The sequence below is a fragment of the Perca fluviatilis genome, chromosome 1 (assembly GCF_010015445.1).
Source record: "Perca fluviatilis chromosome 1, GENO_Pfluv_1.0, whole genome shotgun sequence".
Classification (NCBI taxonomy): domain Eukaryota; kingdom Metazoa; phylum Chordata; class Actinopteri; order Perciformes; family Percidae; genus Perca; species Perca fluviatilis.
Window position 1 is genome coordinate 16,238,405 of NC_053112.1, and position 19,023 is coordinate 16,257,427.

Below are 19,023 nucleotides of genomic sequence, written 5' to 3' on the forward strand. Positions count from 1 at the left end.
GAAAGTCTAAAACCAGCTGAAGGAGGGAACCTTGGTAACCAGATGATGCCCAGGCACTATACTTACAACATCTATCCAATTAACAGTGTGTCCTTGTCCAAGGCACGAACCTCACCTGTTAAGTGAAAACACTACTTTTGCCAAGGTTTGTGTGTGCTGGTTGTTGACTTCAGCTTCAGAAAGGTCTTCTTCTTCTTCGTCTTCTTCTTCTTCTTCTTCTTCTTCTTCTTCTTCTTCTTCTTCTTCTTCTTCTTCTTCTTCTTCTTCTTCTTCTTCTTCAGTGGGAGCTTCGCTCTGAGAGCAGCTGCCTGGAGGGAGAGACGTTCAGACAAAACAGTCACATGAACGAGAACGAGGACAGATAAGTCACAGAGAATGTGAAGGCTATATTGTGTCTGAATAAGTTGCTTGTCAGTAACACTGATGGAGTGCCATTGCTTTGTCGGTCTGTGTTTGTATGTGTGTGCATCTGTGCAAGAATGTGTGTTTACATGTTTACACATCAGTGCTTTCAGTGGATGGGACACAGGGTCAGGGTTCACATGACCGTTGATCCACTAGGTGGTTCACACACACACACACACACACACACACACACACACACACACACACACACCCCCACACACACACACACACACACACACACACACACCGTAAGGGTTTCTGTTGGTCCTGCCCCTGATCTGCGTCAGGGGAGACCCCATTCAGGTCCATTCCATCCCCCAGAACCCCCTGCTGCTTCTGTGCTCCATCCCCATCCCAGCAGCCTCTCACTCTTCCATGCCAGGGATTGTTTCCAAAGATTAGACCTAATATGAATATCCATAAACAGAATGGGACTCCCAGACTGTGAAAGCTATCAAAGACATATTTGCATCTAATCCTCAAAGAACCCCCCCCCCACCCCTTACAGAGAGCTCGCTTCCCCCTTTCGGCCCCCCAAAAAAATCTTACTAAACCTCCCCCAAAAAAAACTCAAACCTGCCATCCCCCAGCCCAGAAATCCTCCCCTCTTGCCCCCCGGACCATCCCATCCATTCCCCAACCGTTGGGCCAGACAAGACCAGACCAATTCTGTTGGGGATTATTTGGCTTAGTGATGAATAATGGATGACCATCTCCCCTCTGGCTCTCCACCACAGCAGCACCTCTCAATTGGCCTTGGCATTGAGCCATTCACTGGCCTGTCTGGATGGCTGCTTGGCCGGCTGGCGGGCTACCCAACCCAAGAGATCCACATGATGATTGCAATATTGGGAAAGTATGGTCAGAATATTAGCTCTGAATATTGAGGAAAATGTTGCTGTTTATTTATTAGTAGTGGCAAATGTGTAACATGTAAGTTGGCAACTATCATGAATTTAGCAAGCAAAATTGAGGATTCAATTCAATATATCAAATCTATTTTGTTACTTTTACTTTGGCGGCTGCTGTAAAAAAAAATGTAATGAAACCTTTAACAATAAAAATCTGATGTTTGCATTTGTTTTGAGTCTCACTTCACACACATTTGAATGAGTCTCTCTCTCCTTGAAATGTTCACTAGAAAGCTGCTCACTGAACATGAAATTACTGTCTGCCTTTCAATAAATTAAAATATAAACTGATGGTCTTGGACACTAAGCAGACCACAGGGGCCTAGAGAGTGTTGTACAGAGCGTGGGAGAAAGGCCTGAACATTGTCTTTGCCCTGAAAAGCAAGGAAGCCACTCTTCTTTTATTCCTCCTCTCATCCTTGTTTTGCACTTTATCTCTTTTCATTCGCTCCACTCTCCGTCTTATTTTCAATGGGGCACTTGGGGCCAAAGAGATGTCAGTGCTGTGGATACACATACACACACACACACATACACACACTCACACAAGGACACACCTGGGCATAAGAGCGCCAGCTGAAAGCAGACAAGTTCATCCAAAGGGCCTGGCTAACAGTAACACAGGAGGGGCCAAGTCCTATTGTGCCCCAGGTCCGCTCAGAAGCTTCTTACCCCTCACTCTTCCTGAAGACAGACTCCCAAGGTGCAATTCGACAAGATGGTTTTTGTACCCTCATTATTTGTGACCCTTTTTTGTCTTTCATTTTCTTGTTTTACGGCTTTGTTTGTTTGTTTCTTTCAGCCGAGGGTAGAGTAGCCTTGGGTCTTTTGACGACAGCTGTGCTGCCGAGCGCTGCATAGAAACAACACAAGTTCAGCACAATGACTGACAAGCGCTTTGTAGGACAAGAGGCCCACAATGAATGTGTCCCCACTAAAGACCACCGGTCGCCCCCATGAAGACCAGAATATTAGAGGCTTCCAAGACAGTGGGCCGCACTCCTGCCTCCTGGAGTAGTTTGGACAACTGCGATCTCCATCCTGCAGGATGGCGATATGTGGGCAAAAGCACTTAAAATGTGTATGTGAAGTGTAATTGAAGACTAATCGAAGACCAAAAAAAGAGAAAGAAAAGTTCTGGACAAAAAAGTATATTTCGAAGATTGACAAGTGTGTGTCTGAAAGAGAGCATTATATAGATATAAAAAGGGAACAGAAAGAGAACAGAGATGCTAGAATGTGACACAAACTCTCTAACTCTCCCTCTCCCTCTCCTCTTTGACAAACACTCTCTTAGATCCTGACTTCTCAGAGGTAACTAAAGTAAAAATTCAGAACATACAAGCCCGTACACAACAACTGTAAATACTGCAGGCAGAAGGAAGTATGTGCAGAGTGTAATAAGGTCAGTCTGGCAGGTCAAGCATGTGACCGTGGCTCTGCAGCCCTCTTCCCTTCCCCCCTTCCCTGTCCTGCTCTCTTTGACCCCTGGGCCTCAGGAATGAACCAGGAGTGAACCAGGAGTGCCGCGGCAATTCTCAGAAACTTCCAGAGCCCTCTTTCCCCTAAGCCTCAGCCGGTTTTAGCCTCTGTCACCCCTGCAGCAGCTGGAGTGGCTCAGAGAGCTCTGCTGGCCCCCCTGGTCAGTACCGTCATACACCTTTAACACACATAAACACATAGAGGGACACACACATGAAGATATACTATATATATATATATATATATATATATATATATATATATATATATATATATATATATATATATATATATATATATATATATATTGGGTGTATATAGATAAGAAAGGATGCCGAAAGTAAACACAAACACACACAAAACAACTACATGTGAACAACCAGGGCTGCCAGAATTATAGAAATGCTGCAAAAACCATGAAATACTTTCATTTTTTACACCCAATGCCACTGTTTTTAAAATTCTCACTCTCTAAAACATCTGAGCATGGCAGCTATTATATGGTCAGAGACAGAGAAAGATTGTAGTTATGGCAAATTAATTATAGGTATTACTGGAAATGCGCTTATTTGCTGTTTTGCCAAGACTTAGATAAGAAGATACCACTCTCACATCTGTCTGGTAAATGTGAAGTTACAGCCAGCAGTCAATTAGCTTAGCTTAGCAAACATATTGGAAACGAGGGGAACCAGCTAGCCTGGCTCTTTCCATAGGTAAAAACATCCACCTACTAGCATCTCTAAAGCTCACGAGTCAACACGTTCTATCTCGTATCTGTTTAAGCCAAACTTAAACTGAAGTGTGGAACTTGTGGGACTATTTCTTGGCCAGGAGCAGTGACTTCCCGACGTCTTCACCATATTTACCAAATAGATATGACAGTGAAAAAAAAGACAATTCCTTTATACTTAAGTTAAATATCAACCAAAATCAATCACTCAGAAAATCCTAACTGTCATGGGTGACCTAGTTTATAAGCTATAAATGATGTATTTTCTGAGTTACTGTCGTGTCCAGCCTTAACTGACACTAAAATATAGTGGCATAAAGAGGCCAGAGGATGAACTTTGCCTCTTTATTCACAGGACTGTAAACAGGCGCCCTGCCGTTTCCCACTACACACACAGCATACAGCTTACTCGCAGACTTAGACACACATACAGGTGCACGGAAAAGCACACACAAGTCAGAGGGTACTGATAATATGACCCTGTTTAACTGGTCATATAAATTCTGCCAGCGGCGCTGCACCTGGAGAACACACACACATGACGCAAAGATATGATCATAAGCAAGCACTAACCCATATGCAGACACATGTATGTGAGTGCACACACCCACATGTATACATCTGTCTGTGCAACACGTCTACATGTAATAAAGCATGACACACAGGCGTAAACATACAGTTTTTTGGCACCAGTGGCTGCACACCACGGCTTTAACAATTGGAACATGGTGCCACTCTTGCAGCTCTACGCCCCGCAGTTCAAGGTCAGATCAGTGGGTCTCTGGAATCTCCTGCCCCTGCCCCCATCCACCTCCCCCACCCCTGACCCCCTCCAAACCACCCATGCTCTGGAATGAGCCACGCCTGCAGTGTGCCAAAGGAAACCCCTTTTAGCGATAGACCAACCACATACTGATACCGTGCAGCTTTCTCTGAAATAGTGCTGACCTGCACAAGGCTGGCCCTTATGTTAGTGCACACACTGTACACACAGACACACACAAAGCAGCACAAACAATTGTGGCACTGGAATATGAGAAGTACAGTTTTAAAGAATGTCAAACGTCCCAAAGGTCAGTAAAAAAGGCAATACCTTAAGGCTCATATCTGATTGTGCACCATGAAACCAAAAGAGTCCACTCAATTATGGTCAGCGCAGTACTCAAGACATTCCTTCCCCCTCACCCCTCACCCCGTCCTTCTTTTTCACTGCATGGGTCAAAGTTTTCACCTTATCTGGAAGCCATCAGCAGTACCAGTCCCACCTCTGTGACTCATTTAGTTGAAACTGTTGCACGTCGTTAAAATCCTTCTTTCTAGGCTTGAGAAGGAAAAAGAAAAAAAAATCACACACACACACACACAGGCATTTAAAGCAATACTTCACAAGCGAGGTAATCCGGGTCTCTGCCAAGATTTTCACTGCCAGTTACAGCACATATTGTCTAGCGGGCAGACTACGACTCAGATGTTGTGAAGGCGAAGGAGGAGGAAGAGGAAGGGGGATTCTGCTGTGATCCAGTTATTTTGGCTGGGGCTTTCTTCTCGCTGTGTGGTCATGGGGGAGATCAGCAGAGCTAGGAGGCACTGAGGACACTGGCTGGCCACAGCCCGACACAGAAGCCACATGGGCAGAAAGAAAAGGAGACAGAGTTAAGAGAGGGAAAGGTGTAAGGAGAGAGCCAAGCAGAGTTATAGGGCGAGGAATGTGGGTGAGGTTATTCTGGTTTTCTCTTTTATGTTCTCACATTTTCTCACCCTCTGTCCCCGTCTCTTCTTCCTCTGTCGCGTTCTTCTCAAACACTTCCTCCTCACTCTTGCACTTCAACTTCAGCCTGACCAAACTTCAATTTAAACCTCGTCCCTCCATCCATCCCTCTGTCCTTCTTTTCTCCCCTTCCCCCTCTCTTTCTCTCTTTTCTCAGACAGACACAGCTACCCTCCTGGACGTTTCCTTTCTGCTGGCCTGCCCCAACAAAGGTGCTCAGTCATGTGAAACCTAATCTCCAGCCCCCCAAAACCTGACCCTTGACCACTTCAGTCTTCACACAGCCAGAGGGGGAGGGGAGCCGGGGCAGGAAAGGGAGGCTTTTGGGAAAAGGTCACATTCCCGAAGACACTTTTGTGAACGTACGTGTGCGTGTGTATGTGTGTGTGTGTGTGTGTGTGTGTGTGTGTGTGTGTGTGTGTGTGTGTGTGTGTGTGTGTGTGTGTGTGTGTGTGTGTGTGCATGCACCCAATCCATTTGTGTTCCAGCATCGACATGTGCGTTTGATTCTGTGTCTGCGTACAAAAGTGCATGAGGGGAAGTTTGCCTGTATACTCCTGTGCACTTAACTGCCTTTTAAGTTTTCATGTGTGTGCATGTATGCATGTCTGTTGTACAGTAGGTATGAGTGTGTGCATGCATAGACACTCTCTATGCGCATATGTGTATGTTTGTGAGAAAGCACTTTCAGCCCCCAAGCGTTGCTGCCCATAGACAAAACACAGACTTTGTTTTCTAGGCGAGCCAGACCTGTAAGTCTTGTCTGGGCAGAGCTTGTCTCCTTCCACCCTATACTGGCAGTCCTCAGATCTTTGTGTGTGTGTGTGTGTGTGTGTGTGTGTGTGTGTGTGTGTGTGTGTGTGTGTGTGTGTGTGTGTGTGTGTGTGTGTGTGTGTGTGTGTGTGTGTGTGTGTGTGTGTGTGTGTGTGAGTGTGAAACATAGTGTGTGTATATGTGTGAGGCACTGGGTGTCAGCTGTCCTGGGTGATTAGTGCTTTTATATTGTTCCAAGGAGCCCGGACGAGGCCCCCTCTTCACTGCAGCAAAGCACAGCTGCAGTCTGCCTCTCCATCTCTGCTCTTCAGCCTTCCTCTACTCACTCACACTCATGAAACGGGCTCAGGCCCAAGAAAAAATTGAGCCTGAAACAGAGGCAAGAAGTAGAGTAAGAGGAATGGACAAAGAAACGGAGCGTGACAGAGTATAATATAGGGAATGAAGGAAAGGAGGGATAGGAGAGATAAAGAGGGATGATCCACTGACAGTTGACGCAAGGAGGAGACAGAAGCGACAGAGAGACAGAGGAAGGCAGCGGACAGGGAGAAGTGGTATATTAGGAGGATTATAGAGTCGATTCAACGCGCTGACTGTCTCCTGGACAGGATTTCCCCAGCTATGCCTGGGAGGCCTCCCCTGCTTTAAACACACAGGCAAGTCAGGACAGAGAGAGTGGCGAAGTAGGGGAAGAAGAGCGAAAGAGGGGGAGGGGGGATTTTTTAAAATCTTTTCAAGTGTTGTGAACTACTTTTGATTAGCATAATAAACTAATAAATCCTTGCCCTTCAACAGAGAGCCAGTGTATCCCCCTAAGACTCGTCAGAAATGAGAACAAAAATAACACTTTTCAATTTTCGCGAACATCTTGTTTTACAAATGAAAAAATAAGTTTGACGAAGAAAACTATTCAAACAGGACTGTAGGCATTATTGCCTGCATGAGAAACATTTTGAAAACTCCCCTTTCAGTCAAAGAGCTGCGACTGTTGCCTTTACGAGTTAAGGACATATGTCTACACAAGGAGGAAGAGGAGGGGGGCAGAGGATAGTAGGCAAGGGCCAAGAGTGTGCTATGGGAAAAGTATGCCTGCTATGCACGGGTTGTTTGGTGGCGGGATTTGTGGGCCAGAGCATTGTTGCTCTCTTGACATTGAACTTGGGAGATGGGAGACAAAGGGGGAGAGGTTAACCACCCTGAACATCATAAATGTGTATATGTGCAAGAGCACACACAGGCTAACAATTCCTCGCTTCCAACACCCACCCATCCAACCAACCACCCCCACTTCCTTGCGACTCTGCTTTATCTTAACTGTCAACACCTGGCCCACCCTCTCTCTATCTGTGAACTTTAATCTGGCCCTGCTAGGCAAACAGCGCCCGGCTCGGACAAGGAGAGCGATTAGTCTGTCACGTTGCCCTCCAGTGCTTCAGCGGTGAGAGGAGGAAACAGGGAAGGGAGAGGTCGGAAGAAAGGAGAGAGATTGGGACATAGGAGGATATATAAAGTTAGATACAGCATAATGAAAAAAACATGAAGGAGAAAACAGAGTGGTGGGAGGGCTGCTGGAGATATAACACAGACACTTCACTGACCTGACAAGGCCACAGACCAGAGATATGGTGGTGAACTTCCACCCCCTATGACGGGTCATTCTAGCTGAGCCATGTAAACACACCTGGGTGCAATACATCCAAACATATATACTCACAATGCACATTCTCTGTGTGTGTGTGTGTGTGTGTGTGTGTGTGTGTGTGTGTGTGTGTGTGTGTGTGTGTGTGTGTGTGTGTGTGTGTGTGTGTGTGTGTGTGTGTGTGTGTGTGTATGTGTGTGTACTGGTGGTTCTGAATAGTCTTATATAGGGTTTGTTTAGTTTGACACTGAGTATGAAGACAGCAATAAAAAAAAAACAAAAGCACCAAATTCAGATATGTATGTAATACTTTTTATTTTTATCAAGACAAAATGGCTGAGTGAAGAGAATAATGCAGACAACAGCTGAAAATAGAGTGGCATCTCCGTATAACTGAAAAACAACAACAACAAAATCTGTAAGTCGAGCAAGAACTCATGAAAGTTGGTCAATGACCTTTGGTCATCAAACAGAGGAATTAAGCCATCACAATTCATCAGGAGGGAGAAAAATGAACTGATTTGTTTTGCAGTGACTCCATTCTGAACAGAGCATGTGTGTGTGTGTGTGTGTGTGTGTGTGTGTGTAGCCATAATAAATAATGTCGACCAATGCCGTAGGTCAACTTCAAGTTCAGTTCAGAACAAATAGCTTGAGAGTAAATACAGAACACAGGATGAAATCAGGCTGAAAACCCAAATGTACCTCAATACCATCAGCAATGATAACATGTACCAAACTTTTTTTTCTTTCTGATTTATCGTTATATTTAGAATATGCCTTGCATATGAAATGTACCATATTTAAATTATAAAGCACCATGGTTCTTTTGGCAATGAAAAAAAAAAAAATCCAAAATAACAAACAAAGAAACTGTAGCAAAAAAACATGCTTTTCAGATTGATGTTGGATTGATTGCATATGACAAAAGGTCTTTTTCGAAAACGGCTGGAATGTTATCAGGTGGTACATGTTCAAGGACAGTAAAAAGTTGGCTACCGAGAAAACCCAACAATAGCTTGTATTACTGCATATAAAATGGCAGGAGAGAAAAATATATAAAATAAACTAAAAAGATATGTACAACCACCTGTTTTTTTACCTCATTGTGGTCACTCCAGCGGGACTGCCTGAAAAGGCCATTACATGACCTCTCACCCTTGGGGAACTCCACAATTTATTTTTCAAAAACATACTTATTTTCAAGCATACAAATTATTCACACTATATTATCCTGCCAAATTAAGAAAATATACGGTGGCAGCTTGTTGGGATTTTTTTTCACTACAGAAAAAAAGGGTACATTGAAACCTTTAAAGAGTACAGGCAAAACAGTTAAAAATACAGGCTCCAACATAAATACTATAAGTGCCTACACTAAGTGAACATTAATTTCAAATACCATTCTAAATACAGGAAAAAAGTAGACCATAAATGTGTTTTGAACATAGGAACTTACATGAGTGTGCATTTTCCTATGTGTTTTAAGTTCTCTCTATATATTTATATATCATAAATCTCTCCCCCAATGCACATTTTTGTTCAACCTGAAGACTTGTGTATAGTAAAGGCAAAAAAGATGAGAGACATGTTCATTACAATTCATTACATAGTGATCAAGTCCCGGATGTCACCAAGACAGAAAAGAGAAACGACAATAAACAAAAAATGAAAACAAAATTTAAATAAGGTTCTCCCCTAAAGATATTGAAGTGTTACTTTAAAAACTCAACAACACGATTTACTTATCATTTTAAATCAAATTTGTAGATTTCTGTACTGAGCAGTATATTTCTATAGTTGGTATGAAACAGGATATTTCTATGGCGGTTCCTGCATTATTACCCCCAAGAGCCAAACTGATGTTTGGCTCTGGAGGAGACATGGCTGGCAACAGTTCAACTCTTTTTTTTTTCTTTCTTTTTTTCTTTTTTTTTAATGCAAAGCAATGACACCACACTAATCTGTCAGCATAAGAGCAAGTTTTCCCTTGAGTGTCCGACTGTAAACTGGGAAAATTGAACAGTGCATGTAGGTAGTCCCAGATCGGAAATCCGGTTCTCGTTTTATACTCAACCGACTGTACCTCCGATTAGAAAGACAGATACAGAATCCAAGGCAGAGTGACAAGTGCTATATTTTCAACAATGACGGGATGGAGATAAAAAAAAAAAAATACAACTACCACAATAAGGTCTAGGGCGTGTTAACTGAAAAGAACACAAAACGTAAAAAATTTGACTCTTAAAAACTTGTGTGGAAGGGGTAATTTGTTGATTTCGTCTAAATTCTGATTCTTGACTTTAGATTGGGATTTCCGTTTAAGATCGTTTCCAATGAGTTAATAAGAAAGTGTTTCAGATTACTTAAGGGTTTCTTAGATCTAATGCGGTAAAGAGAACAAGCGCTATAAGGACATAAACATTTGAATTGTAGAGACACCTGGTCAACCCACTCCCCGAACCACGTTACCTTTTACCCTCCGACACCCACCCAAAAAACCCCACCCTCACCCAAAATCTGTCTGGCTTAGAACAACTAAAACCCACTCTGTGGTCTCCAAGCGGCTGCTGGCTACACTGCTGCCTGGCTGACACAGAAGAAACATAATTCTGTGCTACTTACAAAAAAAAGAAAAACTGCAATTCTTAATTTTCAAAGAAAATAAACACTCTGGAAAATTAAGAGCTTCACGTTGGTTAAAACAACTTGTCAGACTACCCTCTCAGTATGGTACACATGTACCAGAAAACATAAACACCTAAACCAAAACTCTACACACCTACTCCTTTTTAGCATGTAACATGCCAGTAAACAGAATCATAATCTGGAGAATAACAATATACATGAGTCAGGCAGATAAATGATTTACCAGAGGTACACATAATCTTTTTTTTTTCTTTTCATTTTTGTTTCAGCTGGTTCCTTATGCTCTGCTAAGTCATAAAACGACAGGGTTGTACAGGTGCTTGATGCAAGGACCTGTTTATTTCATATGTGCACAAAAATGTCCTGTAATCTTCTATAGCTGAAACTCCGAGCTTATAGCAAAAAAGGAGGATAACTAATGCAGGTAAAATATCCAAGGCACTCTTTGTTGTCATTTCACACCATATTGTTAATTTCATTGCTGTTTGTCAAAGAAATATTTAATGGCGTTCGTGCCATTTCATAGGCAGCCCAATTTTTATATATATATATATATATATCTCTTATCTCAATCTTGCATGGAAAATCTTTCACAAAGATCAGTTTTAAGTGTGACCCTGCTTGTCTTGATGTTTTGATAATATGACACTGTCCACTATGTTTGAACACAAAACTGTACATGATATGTAAAACAGTATGTACTGTATGCAGCATGGGTTCTCATAATTAACTTTTTTTTTATGTTGAAGAAATCGAAAGTATCAACAGCAATACATGTACAACCAAACCCACCAGCCAAGGACATTTTTCTCTCTAAGTAGCCAAAACACACCGAGCATGCTGTCCAGTTACAAAAAATACAAAACGTGTAAATTATTGCACAATAGAAAGGCTCAAAAAGTTTTGCGTTTGATGCAATAGTATTGCCCCAATGATGGATCATGCATTCAGCTTTTTCCAGTCAGGGATGATAACAGGGCTGTACCGTGTACTGGTGTCTAACCCTGTTGTCCTTTCCCCTCACTTATTGGCTAGTTAGCCAGGGTTGCTTTTTAGCCAGGGGAGCTGAGAGAGAGCTGCCAGCATGCTGCTCTTTGCCTACTCAGTCTTAATGTCATTAGCCAGAGGGCGGTCGCTGTGCCACTTCTTCATGTGTTTCTCCAGAGTGCTGTATACACTAAAAGGCATGTGGCAGATTTCACATTTGTACACATCCTTGCCCATCTGTCCGTGGGTCTTCATGTGGCGGGTGAGCTTTGAGCTCTGGGCGCACGCATAGCTGCACAGCTCACACTTGTAGGGACGCTCTCCAGTGTGACTGCGTCGGTGCACTGTCAAGTTGCTGCAGTTCTTGAACACCTTGCCACAATACTCGCAGGTGTCACTGCGTCGGCCGTCCTTGGAGCTCGGCCTGCCATTCCCGTGGGGAGTGCTGGCCCCGCTGCCTGTGCCGCTGCGTCCTGAAGCGGCCCGTTCCCCGTCCAGCTCGCCAGGCGGCGTGGAGAAGCGCAAGCTGCCGTTTTCTGACGAGTGCTCAGATGACGAGGCGAAGGGCGATTGTCTAGAGTCCCCACCTGTGAAGTTGATGAAGGGGTCCTTGAGTTGACGTGAGGCAGCGTAGCCAGCTAGCCACTGGGAGTAGACGTTCTCCGTGTTTGGGATAGTGGGCGTGGGGGGGTCAAGGTCCTTCTCCACCTTGATGCGCTTGGACAGGGGACTGAGGGAACCAGGGCTGACCCCTCCACTCAGCAGCTTCCTGGACAGGCTGTCAGTGGATAGAGGTCCCAGGCCATTGACGATAGTGGTGGTTCCATCATCTGCTCGGTCTGACTCCAGGGCCGAGTCCTCGTCACCAGGCTCCCGGGACAAGCTCCGGCGATGTGGGTGCAGGGCGTCACTGTTCTTGTGGTAGCGGGCCCCTTCTAGCCGCAGGCTGAAACGATAGTCATTCTTACCCTCTTCTTCTTCTTCTTCTTCTTCTTCTTCTTCTACTTCAGGCTTAGTCTCAATTTCCTCCTCCTCCTCCTCCCCCTCTTCCTCTTCTTCTTCCTCTTCTTCCTCCTCCTCTTCTTCCTCCTCTTCTTCCTCCTCCTCCTCCTCTTCCTCTTCTCCATTTTCAGGCAATAGGCCATTGTTCTCGCTCTTGAACTTGGCCACCACTGACTTGAGAGCATCTGTGGCGCTGCCCATCAGATCACTGGTACCAGGTTCGGGGGAGCTTGCAGTCGAGAGGCCGTCATCTGACTTGGCATTAAGCACCAAAGACTTGCTCTGACAGTGTGTCTTCATGTGTCGTTTCAGCTTGCTGGCCTGGGTGCAGGCATGGTTACAGAGGTGACACTTGAATGGCTTTTCCCCTGTGTGGCTACGTCGGTGAACGATTAGGTTGCTCTGGAACTTGAAGGTCTTCCCACAGAATTCACAAGACTTTGCCTTGAGAGGTGTGCCCGGTTGGGCCGCATTGGATGCGGGATTGGGGGTGGTGCGTAAGCCAGAAGGTGACTGAGAGGTGGAGAGGGGAGGCGTAGCTGAAAATGGAGGCTTTGAACCTGGCTGAAATGGCTGCAGCAGCCGTTGCATAGGGCTGGGCCTGTTAGGGGAGAGAGGTGGGGAAGACCCAGTGGCATTCCCAGCCAGCTCGCGTAGACGTCTAGAGAAGTCCATTGGAGGGGCTTCTAATGGCACTGAGTTGAGCCTCATCACCCTGTCAAAGGCGCTGGGATGGTGGGTTGCAAGTGCCAGGTCATCAGGGCTCAGGTGGTGGCGCGGTGGCGGGCTGAACAGCGGTGGGGTTCGGAGGTATCGGCTCTCACGAGGTGTAGATGCTGAATCCCGGCCAGACCCAGAGCCCGGCATCCTCAGGAGGCTGTAAGGACTGCCATCAGCCAAGTGGACAGCATGGATGGGAGGCTGGGAAGAGGCACAGTCACCCCCCATCCCAGGAGCCGCAGCCATGCGGGGGGTGAGGGGGCTGCCAGGTTTGCTCTCCAGATAGATGCGGAAGCCATGGGTGTTTTGGGCATGCTGGAGCAGAAACCAGGCACTGGTGAAGGGCTGCTTACAGGTGGTGCAGGTGTAACTGCTTGGCTCATCTTTATCTGACAAAAAAGGGACAGAGAGAGAGAGAGAGAGAGAGAGAGAGAGAGAACATTTTTTTTTAATTGACCTGTTAAAATGATAAAACAGAGTTACTGATGAACAACTAACTGATACAACAGCATAATTGTAGAAACATAAAAAAAAAACATGTTTAACACTTGACAATGATGAAAGTGAGGATTTAAATAAGTGACAAAATATTCAATATCATCATCAAAAACTGAGAGAGCGTAGTCAAATTCAGCGTTCACTGCTATTTTTTATATTCTAGCACTTTCAAAGTGAAACCCCATTACATCACCAATTATTTCTGGACAACAATAACTGTGATTAGATAGTAGCTTTTAAAAATATTTTAAAAATCTTGAAACGGCACAACAAAATTGGATGAATATAATTTTGTCGACACAGAGAAATAAATCTTCCTTTTTACTTTTTTAAGCATTAAGCAAAACTTAATCTGAGATCCTGAGATTAAATATGCATTTTATATACATTGTTTATACCAGCATTCACTTCCAGTGGGTACACTTGTTATAAAGAGAATGAATAAAACAATAATAACAGGTATCCCAGGCAGCAAATGCACAATTTACACAGTTGAGAAGGCATAGGAATATTTTAAACAATAATTGACTTTCAATAGCACTTGCACACTGACCGGAGATTTGCCTGACAATGCACGCCTAATCTCGTTAAACACACTCATCTCCCCTCCGATGCCATGTTTACAGAATTAGCAAGGCTAAAGTGGGACATGTATCTGATGCTGCATTTTAATGCTGAATACAAATAAGAGGTCACATGTTAATAAATTGTACCAGCGTTTATCACAAAAAACACATTCACAGGGAAAAGAAGCAAAGGGGGAAATTGTGTATGTTTGTGTGTGGGTGGGGAGGCTCCTATGAAAATGCATTTCATGCATTACTTTTCTATTTCTGATATTTCATGCTTTATGGATTTATTTAAATCCTCTCAGGTGAATAGAATAGGAGAAGAAGGGGAAAGCAGAAGTGAGAGATATGCAAAATAAGAAGCATCCGCCACTTGCAAATGTGCTCCCTCTTTCATCTTTTGGCTTTCTTATCCTTTCTTCTCTATTTTCTTTTTTTCACTGGAGGGCATTTTTCTGAAGTCATTTGCAGACACTGAACCCAAAGCCATGGCCATACTGTGCTAGAGAGGGAGAACAAGTGAAAGGGAGAGACGAAGATAGGCCATGCATGTGTATGTGTGTGTGTGTGTGTGTGTGTGTGTGTGTGTGTGTGTGTGTGTGTGTGTGTGTGTGTGTGTGTGTGTGTGTGTGTGTGCGACTATGTACGATCCCTAAGATGGTGGATGGACAGTCTTGCATGTTTTAAGCCTGCAAAGAGACAAAGGGGTGAAGAACGGGCAGAAAGAGAAGACGACCGCTGAGAGAAAAGAGGGATGTTGTGGATGAGCAATAGACGGAACAGATTGGTGTTTTGTGGTTCTCCTTTCTATCTCATGTGTCCACGACCACCATGGCCCCCGCCGAACAATCTCACTTAAAGACCAGAACACAGCATAAAATGTGCACCCAATCAAACCTCCTCGCAAACCTTTTTCTCTTGACTGAAAAGAGTTGGAAGGGGGGTATGCTGGTAAATTATGGATCATTACAATCTGCAAAAATTACAGTTAATTGCTGCCACCTGCAAGGGGCTTTGACCCACTATGGAATTTTTCCATCATAAAAAAGCCATTTGCCCATACACGTTTTAGCTCCCTCTCTCATAAGCACAAATAAAATGTGCCCATTACATTGGCTTTGGCTATATGTATGTTTCCTGATTATGTGTGTGTTTTTAGGGCTTTAAATATAAACCCCATATCACTCGTAAAACGGTTGCAATAACCTGGCCTCTGCTGTTCACTTTGCTTTGATTTGCAGCCTATACACACTTCCTCAACCCTGTCTTAATGTGTGAGCAGAGAGTGCATATGCATGAGGAGGAAAATAGATGTTTTTTTCTGTTATTGTGAAGGACGAGAGAGGGAGATGGGGGTGGGGGGCGTGGGGGGTGGCTAGAATGTCTTCTTCTTCTCCGTCAGAGGAAATAAAGCACTGAGGGTTTCGTGGAAGTGAAGGAAGGACGCTGGGGGGAGAAAGAAGGGACAAGTGTGGCGTGAAGGGGACATTCCTAATGACAACCCACCACATTTCTGAAGGACACGAGAGCCACAACACAGCACTTCAAAGCTGGTAGTCAATTCATTTTTTTATGTATCAAAAACAGCATGTCTTGTGCTATGCAATCACAAGCCCATCTATGGACATTTGACAATGTGCTCATGCTACAGGCAGCAGCAGACAATAATTGTTATTCCCATCCAGGCAGTGGACACATTGATGGGCTTTGACAAGCCAGACCAAAGCATGCCCAGATTCACAACAACGGCAGAGAGGATATCTAAAAAAGCCCACAATTGTCCTTGATAGCTAGCTGTCCTCAAAGGTAAGGAAGGACAGTTATTTGAAAGGAGAAAAGACATTCTGACAAGGAATTTGACGGTCTTAAAGAGTTTTATTTTTTTTGCTAGTAAGAAGAGCAGAGAACTGTGCGAGGGAGGAAGGATGATCTTATAAACGAGTCTGTTCTCTAATGGAATAAAGGAGAGCTCCCTCTCACTCTCTCCGTCTGTTTCTCTCCTTCCATTAACTCTAAGTCTGTGGAGAGTTAGGGCTGGGGAGCAGGAGAGCTGGGGCTAATGCTAGATCTCCAGGTCCCTTTGAAATAGGATCAGCAGAGAGGAGAAACCACACTGACAACCCCTTAGCTGCCATTTCATGGCAGTGGCTGAAAGAAGGGACTTTGGGGGAGAAAAGACAGAAAGCATATAGGAGACGTGAGGGAGGGCAGGAGGATCAGGAGCAAAAAAGTGGAAGACCGATAATCACGAAAAAGAGAAATATAAAGAACTATAGAGGCAGAGCGCAGAGGAGGGATGTAGAACAGTCAAAGAAAGAGAATGGGGGGTTAATAACTCCTTTAAAGCCATTTTAGTACATTGCAACACAAAGCAGGGGGAGGCTAAGGTGTCTAACGGACACGGTGCACTGCTATCAGGAAGAGAATATGATCCAGGGCTCATGCAAAAAGCACAAGGACGACTGACGCTAGGGCAGAAATTATGGCACCTTAAAACAACAGATGTGGTCGCCTGTATAGATGCTGACACCATATTCACACCGCCGTCCCAGACAGCAGGGTTGACCAGACAAAGCAATACACACAAGCAGTCTAGGAGGCTGAGGCATCATGTATACTTTGCTCATGCAGATTGCTCTATTGTTAGTTGACCCAACCCCCCCAAACCCAGTCTCACATGCACTCTCTCAATCACCACACACACAGAGGAACCATACCGCGTTTGTCCCCTCAGCCAAAACACAGCCACAAACACAAACAATCAAACCAACAGAAGCCAAGACAACCACGACCTTAACCCAGTGTTGGCAGTTTAACGATGCGCTAAGGAAACAAAAAAAAAACTGTCATCAACTGTCTCTTCCTCCCTTCATCTCTCAATCAAACCTGCCATCTAGCTACCATCCCTACTAGCTCAAACTTTCCAGCCATACGTCCCAAAAGCTAGCAGACTTTGGATTGTCCTCCATTTTTTATTTTATTTTTTTGTCCTTGGCCAAGCCTGGTAGTGGGCTCTAGCCATCCTGGTGTGACCACGCAGCTCTCACTGATATTGGTCATTTAGCTAATGGAGGAACAAGCTAACAGGATTAGCTTGCAGGCCATCCAAAAGGAGGAGGAAGGGGAAGGCACAGAGAGGAGAGACATGGGGGACACAGCATGTCCCCGCCATTTCCCAAAGTTATTAGTCGCCTGGGGCTCAGGAGCACTCACACACACCTGAAAACTGATTATGCTAATAGCGGGTCTTTGCCAATATTCATAAGTGTTTATAGGTGTTGGAGTGAGTGCCTTGAGAAGACGGAGGGTTGTCAATACAGTGCCTCCTAAGAGTGCTTCATCCGTAACTGGCGTTAATGTGATTACTACTCTGTTTATGTCATTAGGGTATTCACAGTCAGGGATTGGACAGGGGTGAAGGGGGAAGAAGGAGAGGACAGGTTATAGGAAGAAAGTGGAGAATTAGTGGAGGCTCCAAGGCACCCATTGGAGCTCTTCTTATACTGTATTTTCTTAATTCAGTCTGTTGTACATGACTTTCACCAGACTTGAAGGTCTGAGTGGAAAAGAATCGTTAAACGAGTGAACTAAAATCATTCTCCAGGGGCTTTGGAGTGTGAGAGCAGCTTTATTTCAGTGCATTTATTGGTGTCTCAATCATGTTATCACCCAAATATGTTTTTATCAGTCTTTGCATCCGTTTGTATTTGTGAAAATACCTTACTGAGCAGCTGGCTGGCCTTGACCTGCCTCCTTACTTTTCTACCTCTCTCTCTCTCTGTTTGTCTGTAATTCCCTGCCACAGTCACACACACACACACACACACACACACACACACACACACACACACACACACACACACACACACACACAACAAAAAAAAAAAAAAACACACACCAGGGCTCATACACTCACTTCTTTGTCCTGGGCCAGACTCGTTGTGGTGTGCTCACCCACTGGCCAAAGACAAAAGGCTTGTTTGACCAACACTTGTTCCTGAGACAAAGCCGGATGCAGGAAATACGGTTTACTAAACAGAAAGCCAGCCAGGGAATCGAAGAGGCCTAAAACCCAGCCTTTTTACAAGTCTGATCTGGACCTGGGGCCTGCAACGCTGGTTGGTGTTGGAGTCACACATTACACAATTGGGAGAAGCTGACACTACACACATCGCACACAGAGAGAAGTGAAAAAAGAAAGAAATGTAGAAAGAGGCAGGAAGAAAAAGAATGGATGGAGAGCTAAGAGAGAGGGGAAAGAGAGGTAGATTGGGATAAGAAAAGCCTCGCTGGCATGAACAAGCAAAGGGGAGGGGAGGCAGATCTCCAGATAAAGATGCATGGTGGTCTTTGAGGGCCTGTGCCCAGTATAAAGTAATCTGCTGGCTGTGGCTTTGTCTCCAATCAGACTTTCACACTTCTTACCTTTCCTTTCCCCTTCTCCTGAAAGTTGATAAGAGCAACAGTGGAACTGAGGCGTCTCGCTGAGCCACTAAGAAACCATTATGGACAGATGGCACCCACACAGGGGCCAATGAATGCACGCACCATACACAATGGACAAATGTGTCTGTGTGTGTGTGTGTGTGTGTGTGTGTGTGTGTGTGTGTGTGTGTGTGTGTGTGTGTGTGTGTGTGTGTGTGTGTGTGTGTGTGTGTGTGTGTGTGTGTGTGTGTGCGCTTTTGCATGTGTGAGTCTTTAATGGGCATGCATGATCATTGTTAGCGAGTATTACCCAGGTATTACCACATGACTGTGTCCACGTACGCATGGATTTGTGTGTGTGTCTCTGCGTGTGTGTGTGTGTGTGTGTGTGTGGACATTAGTATGTAATACACTTGCTACAATCATTTTAAAATTAGCATCGCCCTATGCTGTCTGTTTCCCTG

General features: G+C 44.6%; 1 protein-coding gene across 1 annotated transcript in view; it reads right to left on the bottom strand.

Annotated features, from left to right (window-relative positions):
• Positions 1-7,999: 7,999 nt before the first annotated feature.
• LOC120567135 (B-cell lymphoma/leukemia 11A-like) overlaps positions 8,000-19,023 on the bottom strand; it is a 37,283-nt gene continuing 26,259 nt past the window's right edge. The window contains exon 3 of the mRNA XM_039813974.1: positions 8,000-13,456. Coding sequence (XP_039669908.1) covers positions 11,457-13,456 — 2,000 coding nt within the window. The 3' untranslated portion in view covers positions 8,000-11,456. The remainder of the gene's footprint in view (positions 13,457-19,023) is intronic.